The 11,873-nt window shown below is 45.9% G+C and overlaps 1 protein-coding gene across 1 annotated transcript in view; it reads right to left on the reverse strand.

Annotated features, from left to right (window-relative positions):
• ADAMTS17 (ADAM metallopeptidase with thrombospondin type 1 motif 17) overlaps nucleotides 1-11,873 on the reverse strand; it is a 262,300-nt gene that overhangs the window by 60,497 nt on the left and 189,930 nt on the right. The window contains exon 17 of the mRNA XM_026648360.2: nucleotides 7,491-7,648. Within this exon, the coding sequence (XP_026504145.1) occupies nucleotides 7,491-7,648 (158 nt within the window). The remainder of the gene's footprint in view (nucleotides 1-7,490; nucleotides 7,649-11,873) is intronic.

The raw sequence follows: 11,873 nt of genomic DNA on the forward strand, positions 1-11,873 counted from the left end.
CCTTCGCTCCGAGCGGGAGTGAGGGACCGTCTGCCGAATTGCCGCCGAATAGCTGGATGTGCCGCCCCCCTCCGGAGTGGCTGCCCCAAGCACCTGCTTGCCAAGCTGGTGCCTGGAGCCGGCCCTGCAGGCACCCACAGGTACGCTCCTTTCTGACTCTTCATTGTTCTGGAAACACATTTTCAACCCGCTTAAAAACCCCAATCAAATAAGGTTTATAAGCACCCATGACCTGGGATGGGGCATAAAATGATCGTCCATGTGCTCGAAGCCTGGACTTGAGTTTAGAGCTGTCTGAATAATTGATATTTTGGTTCAGTAGCTGAAACAAAAAATCTCCCCAAAATTTCATTGAAGGTTGACCTGAAACAATTGTTTTTGTTTGTTTTTTCCATTTTTTATCTTTTTTTTTAATTTTTTTCCCCAAAATAAATCCAACTATATTTCAAAATGAAAAGTTTCATTTTAATAAAATTGAAGCAAAATGTTTTGACTTTTGTCAAATTTTTTTCCAGCCAAAACTATTTGCTAAATTGGACCCAAATTCGCTAATAGTTTCAGTCAACTCAAAACTGCACTTCAGTGAATAAACGGTCTGAAAAATTTTGCCTGGTTTCATTTGAGTTGCAGCAATTGACTCCCTATAGATGAGCACTGTAAGGGCAGCAGGCACGCTGCACCTTTTAGTTGATCTCCACAGTAAACAAGTCCGGACAGAAAAGTATCTTCCATGAGGAGTGGGAAACAAAGAGAAGTTTTTGCTTTGGCTACAGAGGAAACTTTGTTTTTCATAGATTCTCAGGCCAGAAGGGACCATTGTGATAATCTAGACTGGCCTCCTGTACAGCACAGGCCACAGAACTTCCCACAATAATTCCTACAGCAGAGCTTTTAGAAAAATAGCCAATGTTCCTTTAAAAATGGTGATGGAGAATCTGCCATGACCCTTGGTAAATTGTTCCAATGATTAATTATTCTTACTGTTAAAAAATGACACCTTATTTCTAGTCTGAATTTGTCTAGTTTCAATTTCTAGCCATAGGTCATATTAGACCTTTCTCTGCTAGATTGAAGAGTCCATTATTAAATATTTCTTCCTCCTTATAGGCTGTAATCAAGTCACCCCGTAACCTTCGCTTTGTAAAGTAAATAGATTGCACTCAAGTCTATCACTATAAGGCATGTTTTATTCTTAGCTTGAAGCCAAAGTTAAGCCCGCTATGGACCACATGATCATCATGTTTACAAAGCTTTCTGCAGAATCCAAAACATTAGGCAACAGTCAGCAGAGAACTCAAGTCCAGCTCTGACTTTATTTAAGCACGCGAGATATGAGCAGCCCATCCTATTGCACTACGGAAACAGTCATGTTTAAAGCATCTCTGTGCTCCGGGAGTGTTTGGTTGTCCTCTGTTGCCAAGAGGCGGTCTAGCATAGGCCTAGCTACACAAACATTCATTTATCCAAGAAATATACTTACAGTAACACATTTGGAGAAATGCCCCAAGTATTAAAAAACAGCTCCTTAAATGAGATCCTTATTATCTCAGTATGGAAACAAAATGAGTGACTCGAAGGGCCCATATGAAACCAATTTCATAGCCACATATAATATGCATGTGTGTGTGTGTAATTGATTTCAAATGCAAGTCACAATGGATTCAGTGAGGCTTCTGGCTCTCTGTCAGTCATGTGTGTTCCACCGTTGTTTAGACAACAGTTTTCTATTTAGAGGTAACTGGTAACCATCCTTTTCATTCTTGTTGTTGAAAGAATTAAAACCACTATCCTATTTCAGGGAAAAGATTAATATTTGAATTGAGAAAAGAGTTTCAAATAAATTATGTGATGTTTTAAATGAGCTTTGTTTATTACTCTCCCAATGACTTTGGGCTGCATATTTGTTCTAATGGTCCGATACTGGTCTCTCGCCCATCTTTAAAGCATATCTGGGGAAGCGGGAGAGAAAGGAAAAAAATCACCCCTGTTAATATCTGACTGAAAAGTCAGTTTGTATTACAGTAGAACCTCAGAGTTACGGACACCAGAGTTATGAACTGACCGGTCAACCACACACCTCATTTGGAACCAGACAAAACAGTTACCTACCTTTCGTCACTGTTGTTCTTTGAGATGTGTTGCTCATTATCCATTCCAAGTAGGTGTGTGCGTGCCACGTGCACAGTAGTTGAAAGGTTTTTCCCCTAGCGGTACCCGTCGGGGCCCACTGGAGTCGTGCCTTCATGGCTGTGTATATAGGTCCCCGCCGACCCACCGCCTCTTCAGTTCCTTCTTGCCAGATGTTCCGACAGAGGGGAGGCGGGTGGATATGAGCAACACATCTCGAAGAACAACGGTTATGAAAAGGTAAGTAGCCACTTTTTCTTCTTTGAGTGCTTGCTCATGTCGATTCCAAGTAGGTGACTCCCAAACAGTTCCTAGGAGGAGTCGGAGTTCACTGAGTTGCAGACTGCAGTCATTTCTAGCCTGCCGAGTAATGGCATAGTGCGACATAAAGGTGTGGATTGATGGCCATGTTGCTGTCCTGCAGATGTCTTGACTGGGCACCTGCAGCAGGAATGCTGCCGAGGAAGCCTGCGCTCTTGTGGAGTGTGCTATTAATGCTGAGGCAGGTATCTTTGCTCAGTCGTAGCACGTCCTGATACAGGCCGTGATCGATAAAGAGATCCTTTGGGATGACACTGGAAGCCCTTTCAGTCGCTCAGCAATTGTGATGAAGAGTTGTGTTGATTTTCTAAACAGCTTTGTCCACTCAATGTAAAAAGCTAACGCTTGTCTGATATCCAGGGAGTGGAGCATTCGTTCCCGGTTACTAGCATGCGGCTTAGGGAAGAGCACTCGAAGAAAAGTGTCCTGAGTCACGTGGAATTGCAAAACTATCTTTGGGAGGAAAGCCAGGTGTGGCCGCAACTGTACCTCGTTCTTATAAAAAACAGTATAAGGGGGCTCGGGTGTCAAGGCCTTAAGCTCAGACACTCTCTTGGCCGAAGTTATAGCCACTAAAAATGCCACTTTCCAGGAAAGATAGAGGAGAGAGCAGGAGAGAGGGCTCAAAAGGAGGGCCCATCAGCTTTGAGAGCACCAGGTTAAAATCTCATGGGGGGCTCGGCTGTCTTGCTTGAGGGTAGAGTCTATCTAGTCTTTTGAGGAAGCGGCAAACCATGGGGTTAGCAAATAGCAGAACCGGGATGGCAAGCCGAGATGGCGGCCAGGTGCACCTTTCTTGATGACACTGCCAGGCCTTCCTGTTTTAGGTGCAGTAAATAGTCCAGGATGAAAGGAATCGATGACTGTAACGACAGAGTGTCCTTTTGCAGTGACCAAGTTGAGAATCTCTTCCACTTAGCCAGATAAATGGCTCAAACGGATGGTTTCCTGCTGCCAAGGAGAACCTTCCTAACAGAGGCTGAGCATGCGAGCTCCAAGGGGTTTAGCTACAGAGTTTCCATGCTGTGAGGTGGAGAGACTCTAGATTGGGATGTTGGAGGTGGCTGTGGTCCTGTGTGATCAAGTCCGGGACCGGGGCAGTGTTATAGGTGTGTCGACCGACAGGTCTAGAAGCGTGGTGAACCAGTGTTGACGTGGCCATACTGGTGCTATCAACATCATTGATGCTCTCTCTCTTTGGACCTTCAGCAAGACCTTGTGAATGAGCGGGAAGGGCAGGAATGCATACAGCAGGTGCTCCAAGGGAGGAGAAAGGCATCTGCGAGTGAGCCTGGGCTGTGATTCAGGAAGGAACAGAACTGCTGACACTTCCTGTTGCGCCGTGTTGTGAACAGGTCTATTTGCAGAAATCCCCACCTTTGGAAAGTGTTGGTCACGACATCCGGGCGGAGGGACCACTTGTGGTTCTGAAATGACCTGCTGAGATGATCGGCCAGTTCGTTCTGGGAACCTGGGAGATACGATGCCTCCAGATGTATCGAGCAGGCAATGCCGAAGTCCCACAGCTTGAGGGCTTCCTGGCACAGGGGAGAGGAGCAAGCATCAGCCTATTTGTTTATATAGAACATCACTTTTGTATTGTCTGTGAATAGTGATACACAATCCTGTCTAGGGGGAGCAGGGTAGATGCGAGGGGTAGGCTGCGGCTTAAAATGTTTCCTCTGGGGGGCTGGTGTATGAAGCCTCAGGGACTTCAGTGTTGCCCGTGAGTCTTTAAGGCTGTGGAGCTTAGAGTCTGTTTGCTCTTAGAAAAGCCCTAAGCAGTCAAAAGGCAAGTCTTGAATTGTCTGCTGGATTCTGTGCGGGAGTCTCGACACCTGAAGCCATGAGAAGGAGCTGTTGACTATGGCTGTTGACAAAGTGCGGGTTGCCGAGTCCGCCGAATCTAGGGAGGCCTGTAAGGAGGTCCTCGCAACAACCTTGCCTTCCTCGAGGACAGCAGCAAACTCTGAGAGGGAGTCCGCCGGCGGTAGCTCCTTGAATGTGGACAACGCGTTGCAAGGGTTAAAACTGTAGCGGCTAAGGACTGCTTGGCGGTTGGCAACGTGAAGCTGGAGCCCTCACGGGAGAATAAACCTTCCTACCGAAGAGATCCAGCTTCTTTGCCTCCTTGGACTTAGGAGTCAGTCCCGGTTGTCCTGTCCTTTCCTTTCCATTGGCAGCCGCCACCACAGAGTTCCCGGCTGAGGGTGAGTGAAAAGGTACTCATACCCTTTTGAAGGCACAAAATACTTCCTCTCCACCCCTTTGGCTGTGGGGGGGAAGAGAGGTGGGCATTTGCCACAACACATTAGTAATGTTATGGATGGTCTTAATAAGGGGCAAAGCTACCCTCGAGGGACCTTCAGGCACCAGAGTGTTGACGGTAGGGTCGGTCTCCTCCGACACCTCTGCCTGCATGCCCAAATTCTGAGGCACCCTTCTGAGCAACTCCTGGTGGGCTGTTGTCCATGGCATCAGCGTGGTGGATGTGCCCACCACGGTCTCACTGGGGAGGATGAGGAAGATGCCTGTGGGAGGACCGGATCTTCCTGACTCTCCAGCCTGTGGAGATCCCCCTGTGCCGACACGTCTTGCGTGGTGCTGGGAGCGGTGCGGGCTTCCAGGCCTGTGCCAGTCTCGGTGCCGGCCCCGGTGCTGTGTCCCGCTGCGGTCTCGGTGCTGGCGTGTGTGCCCATCTCTTGGCCTCGCGGAGGTGATGATGATGGAGGGGCCTGTGCCTCCGATACCACTGACAAGGATCTGGACCCCGACCCTTGGGCTTGGTGATAGGCCCACCGGGTCCAGAAGGGCCACTGAGCCGGCGCCTGACACTGGGTGGCCACGGCATCATAGGCAATATCTGCCCTTCCCCTCTTGTCTGAAGCGGTGCCAAGAACGGTGCCGAGAGCGGTGCTGGCTTCGCTGAGAGGCATAAGACTCTGCCTCCGCGTCCGACAAGGACTCTGACCTCGGTGACCAAGGCGGTGCGGAGCGAGATGGTGCCGGGGAGCGGTGCCGAGGGGAGGGGGAGCGGTGCCGCATCATCACTGGCTTGCCCTTAGAAGGCACGGTGCCTCTTTGTGGTGCCGGCGCTGGTGCCTGTGCCATCATCACTATAAGGTCCTTAGCTGCATCAAAGGTGTCCGGCATGGAGGGAATGTCTAACTCCTCCACCTGACACTCCCGCACCGGGAATTCCACAAGAACTGAACTCAATAGACCTCCCTGTGAGGCTGGAATTGAAGCTTCCTAGTAATACAATCCTTTTTGTTGTGATTTTATTGGATATTTGCGGGGAGGTGGCTGTTTTTTTTGTTTCCATTAAAAAAAAAAAAAAAAAAAAAAAAAAAAAAAAAAGATACACAGCAATGCTCAAGTTTTCAAAATTGACAGCACCAGAATCTACTGCTGTGAGCCTCAACCAAGGAAAACCTGGGAATAGTCAGATCTAGCCACAAAAGGCACAGGAATCTTACACAACATTTTTACAAACCTGAGCTCACGCAAATTCATATTTTATATGGTGCCCTGAGGACAGACAGTTCTTCAGTAATATACAGGCTACTTTGTAAGAGGTTTGGTTTCAGGGGGGAAAGTCTGGATCTAAGCCAAACTGTGAAGCTGACATTCTTAATGTTGAAGAAGTCACCATGGAAATTTGACTTTTAAAAAGCGCTAATAGAAAATATAGGCCCAAGTCTTTTGTACAGGTTTAGCTTTACATGCACAAACCATGAGTTTCATGAATACATTAGGGAATTGCAGGAATCCCCAAATGTGCCCTTTTGAATACGGAGGAATAATCTCAGTTCAGCTTTGCCACTGGCCTGCTGTGTGACCCATGCAAGTCACTCCACACCTCTTCCCTAAAATGGGAGTAACGACACTTCCCTTTCTTTGTAAAGCACTTTGAGAGCTGCATGTGAAAAGCAATGTGAAGAGGGAAGGGTTAATATTCTTATACCTTTTTTGTGAAAAGTTCATGGTAGCTCTGAGCTTTTCAAACAGGACAATGAAAATGAAAACTAGAGCAGCGCAAAGCAGATTAAAAAGGGGCCCTACAAATTTAGGTGAGGAAAAGCAGAGAGCCGTTTGATTTTTAGCAGCGTCGAAAGAAGGGCTGGGGCAGGCAGATCCTGGCAAGAAAGTCACAGAGAAAGGAAACAGTGCCTAGAAAAATCAAAGTGGACAGAAAATAGAAGTTAGAGGAGCAGTGTATACTTCACACTATGCTGTGCTTTTATAGTGTCTTCTATCCCAGAATTGCAAAGCCCTTTGCAAACATTCACGTATTAACATCCATGGGAGGCAGGGGTATTATTATCCCCGTTTTATAGATGGAGAAACTAAGTCAGAGAGAGATTACAGGACTTGCCCAAAGTTACACACTGAGCCAGTGACAGCGCTGGGAAAAGCTTCTTAATCTCCTGACCCAAGAGGTCTCTTGACTCACATTGCTTCAGTGTTTATAAAATAACATCCTGTGTAAATAGAAAGACTATGTTGAACCAGAGCAAAGACATTTAACAGTTCTCAGTCTATTCAATATATAATTCAAGATGATTTGTGTGTGTAAATCAATATAGTGCCAAATTTGCACAGGTCATGTGTTTTGTACATACACAAAATGTGCATCTTTTATTACCTGTGTGAGCAAAAGGTCATTTAAACAGAGAAACATACACTGGGGTGAGTCAACTAGGAAGTTGAGCCAACGTCCTTTTACATGTGCAAATGGTTATGTGCACAAAACACAGAGGCCCTTGGAAAACTGGGTCTGTACCAGTGTCTATGTCTCATTATGTAATGTACATCACAGTGTGACGCTTCTATGGAGATTGCAAGCTGACACAAAATAGACCTTAAGTGAGATGTAAGCATTGCCCCTGTAACCCTGCAAAAGAAATCAGGGGGAGAAGCAATAGATTTTCCTTAAAACCCTGGGGAGGAAGCAAATAGTTGAAGTTGAACTTTGAGCTTGGATATAAACCCTTTATGTTGCATCACTTAAGAAACATAAACAAAGGATATAAAGTTACCATCAAGTGCAGTGGTATTTTAGTTGGTCCTTTGGCAGACATTTTCTCCCATAGACCCCTTCGCACGTACCGGACAGTAGTGCCTGCGATCTGAAACTCACCAGGAAGCTCAATTTTCCAGTCGCTGTTAATGGATCTCTTACTGGAATCTTTTAAAGCTGGAAAGAATCAAACACAATGGAAGGAAATGAAAGCAATTCCATAATTAAAAGATAGACCCACAGTGATTCAGCATCAGCCCACTTCAACTGCAAGATGCAGGAGCCTTGTACCAGATGGGAGTTTAAAGGAAAAATAAAAGTATTTAGTTTTAGCTGAGGAGTTACAAAGTAGCTAAACTGTGCACATTCTGCAGTTCAGTGTAGGAAGGCATCTCTAATTACATTCAATTGCTATTATGTAACATTAATGTCATGTAAACTGGAAATGCTGAAGTTTTGCTACCTTAATTGTTCAGATCTGATTTCTAAAGCATCAAAGTCCTCTGGATTCTGAACATCGAGACATTTTCTCTGTCACTCCACTGCCAGGAAATTAAAGGGCGGGGGGAAGAGGGGGAGAAGCAGTGTTGTGCAGCACCCGTTTACAAATGAAACGGAAGGAAGAATGATTACACGGTGCCCTTGTTAAAGATACTACTAGTACCGGGCTAGATGGCCCAACTCTAACTTACACTGGGGGACTCCTGCATCCAGTCATCCCACTGCAATCAGGAGTAATAGAATGGGTTCTCACCAACATGAGCAATGCTTGTACAATGTATTTGCTACCTGATGCATATCGGGAGAACATACATATTAAAGGCATATCCTCACAAAAGTTTATGTCCAAAATTTCTCTTCTGTAAAAGCAACTAGGATTACTAGGAAATTTTCTATTGACTTTCAATGAAACGAGCTTTCATTTGGGTTTAAACGTAACCTTGGAGTATTGGAGCATTGTGCTAGTGCACAAGAGCCAGAATGCTAAAGTGACTAGATTCTGACTAGGAAAAGAATGGAACTTACTAGCCCATTTTTCTTGTTCAAGCTGAGTGAAGTGCAAACAGTAAACAGAGAGGATAATTAGTGAACAGTCAATCAGATGCATATAATTACTTCAATAATAATCTAATATGTTATTAGTAATACAAGTTACGTTTTAGATGTACAGCATCATTACATTTATTTATATACGTATGTGTATATAAATAAACTGTAATGTGCTTTACATTTAAAATATATATGTAAACTTTAAAATAGCATTAGTAATGAAACTGTTCTAGAAAGCAATCTTCTGTCATTTGGGATTTTGGAAATTAATGTTTCCTCCACTCAAAGCAACTACATCATTATAAAGATTACATTCAAGTCTAAGCACTCATTTTGTAACCTTTGAAAGAGTATTGATGCCGGTAGATTAGATAAATCTAGACACTCGGATACCAAAGCAGCAAGCACAATATAAGAACTGGATAGAACAGAATAGCTATTTGATCCCCTTTGATTGTCTGAGGCTTGCAAACCAGCCATAAACTAATCTCATGCTTTCCTTTCTCTCCTTGAAGCTTGCAGACTTGCTGTGTTACACTTTCAAAGCTATTAAAATTGGCAGCTGTAGAGTGAAAAAGAATCAAAACACTGCTGGCTTTAAACAGACTCCTGGTTTATGAGACAAGACTTGTACATTATTATCTAGGCTGCCCATCTTGCACCTGATTGAAGTCTGACAGTTCAGCAGTTGGGTCCAAGAAATTCTTGCTGAAATCAGTAAATAGTGAAATATATTCAGCGCTCCAACCATTTCAGAGCACTCATCTTTCATTTAACTCTCACCTTTCCTTCTAAGTGCTGCAACACAATTTTTGCCTACTATTTTTTAAGTTTTCCTAAATAATTTCCTAAACCTTTCTTGGGTAAAAAGGAAACAAAATCTCTGCGTTGGTTATGAGCTCCTGAAACATGTTTGAAGATTTGCAAGCGTCAAAGAATATATATATTTTTAGTTTATGTGGGCTTCCATAAGGAAGATGTTGGATGGATTCTTTAACCCAACTCTTAGAGTTGAATCATAAAGGAGGGGTCAAGGTGTGTCGGGGGCAGGAGGAGATGGAGTGGACTATGTTCTGCCCAATCCTCAGCCAGGTGCGTGACCCCTATAGGACCATTCCAGCTAGCACAATTTAGAGTTGCCCGTAGGCTGCTCTAAATTATTTCAGAGGCCATTTTGGCCCTGGCAGACCCAGCATCAGGGAAACAGAAAAGTAGCTTCCAGACATTTCCTCCATTCCATCTACATCAAGCTTATGTTCAGCATCTAGCCGGATGTCCTGTCTGCTCTCAGCCCTGCAACGTAGGGAGCTAAGGCAAATGATGCCTTGGCAACTCTTGGTCTTGATGGAAGCAGGTCAAGCTGTAAAGGTGATAAAATAGCCTGGTACACCAAAAACCCTTTTCAAACATCTTTGTGAGGTGCGCATGTGTGCGAATGCTGTGCAGGGCTAGACCTTTGACAGTCCTGTGAGGGCTAAATTTCCACCTGCCTGGGTGTGCCTATATGCCTTTTGAACACAAGCATCCTTTTGGATGGACAGAAAAGTGCTGTTTTAGCCACAGCCTAAAGCCCTGTAGGTTTACTAGGTGAAATCTCTCACTGAGCTCTAATATTGTGCCCAGGCTGATGTATATACTCTCATGTCTGGGCACAATACACCAGGGCTGGATACAGGGACTCAGTTTATTAATTTGGGGCCTGATCTAAAGCCCATCAAAGTCCTTCCCTTGACATTGATGGGATTAGCATCAGGCCCTTGTACGGGTTAACCACAAATCAACAGGGCCTCCATCAGTCAACAAATACCCCACAGCTCTGAGGCTATGCCTATGCCGCACACTAAGTCTGGGTCTGTGGGACCCGGTGTTTCCAAGCCCATGCTTGAGCCTCCATGTTGCATGGTAGGCCTGGGACCTGGGTCTCAGAGCCGTGCTAACGCATCCATACTGCACCATGCAGACCTTCTGACTCGGGTCTGCAGCCTGACCTGTGTCCACACTGCAGAATGACAGGGCCTGAACCCGAGTCTCAGAAAGTATATCTACACAGGGATAAAAGACCCAAGGCTGGCCTGGTTCAGCCCTCAGGCTCATTGAGGTAAGAACTCTGGGGATGAAAAATTGCTGAGTAGATGTTTGGGTTTGGGCTGGAGCTTGCGCTCTGGGAACCTGCAACAAGGGAGGGTCCCAGAGTTTGGGTCGAGCCCAAACGTCTACACAGCAATTTTTAGTCCTGCAGACCAAGCCCAGTGAGCCTGAGTCAGTTGACTCGGGCCAACCACAGCTGTGCCATGGGTCTTTTATCCCCGTGTAGACGTGCCCAGAGAGACTCAGGCTCCAATCCCTAGCCCCCAGCAGGGTCCTAGGGCCTGGGTGTTTGCTGACCTAAGTCAGACTGATTTGTGTGTGGATGGAGAGGGGGCTTGGGCTCAAACCTGAGTAAGAGTCCAGGCTCAGCGTGCAATGTACACATACCCTAAGGGTCCAAACCTGTTTCCCTTTCATATCCCACTGAAATTAATGGAAGGGTTGTGTGCATCAGGACAGCACCAGTGAAGAAAACTCCTCCATAAAATAACCCAGTTGTAAAAGCAAGACAGACCCTCGTGCAGGAAGTCAGTCATTTAAAACTACTATTAAGAGGCAAAGGTATTTGGAATTTCATCTATTTCCTTCCAGAAAAGGCTACTGTATGTACAAATGCTACTTCAACACTCCAGCTACTGAAAGACGATTCCGTCCGGGGGGATGGTGAACAACTGCAGCTTTTCAAATTAATTTTTGTGACTTCCAGATTCTTCAGATTACTGGGGAGGGAATGTTATTCCAAGGACTTTGGGATGAAAGCAAACGTATTGAGAGGTAGAGGGGCAAGCTGGCAAAGCCTGATTTTATGGGAAGAAAATTCCAGGCCACAATCTCTGTGGAGAGTCAAGTGCCACGTATCCAAACCGTTTTGCCCATCCAGATACTGGGTACTGAGCAGAGTGGCCTGCGGGTGTTTTTCATCCACTGCAGTGGTTCCCAAACTTGGGACACTGCTTGTGTAGGGAAAGCCCTGTCGGGCCGGACCGGTTTGTTTACCTGTCCCATCCGCAGGTCCGGCCGATCGCGGCTCCAGGCCAATGGGAGCTGCTGGAAGCGGCGCGGGCCGAGGGACATACTGGCCACTGCTTCCAGCAGCTCCCATTGGCCTGGAGCAGCGAACCGCGGCCAGTGGGAGCCGCGATCGGCCGGACCTGTGGACGGGGCAGGTAAACAAACTGGCCCAGCCCACCAGGGGCTTTCCCTACACAAGCGGGTTTCCAAGTTTGGGAAACACTGATCCACTGGATAGTTTTCTAATTTCAAG

The sequence above is a fragment of the Terrapene carolina genome, unplaced genomic scaffold, assembly GCF_002925995.2.
Source record: "Terrapene carolina triunguis isolate 2854851 unplaced genomic scaffold, T_m_triunguis-2.0 Scaffold67, whole genome shotgun sequence".
Taxonomy (NCBI): Eukaryota; Metazoa; Chordata; order Testudines; family Emydidae; genus Terrapene; species Terrapene triunguis.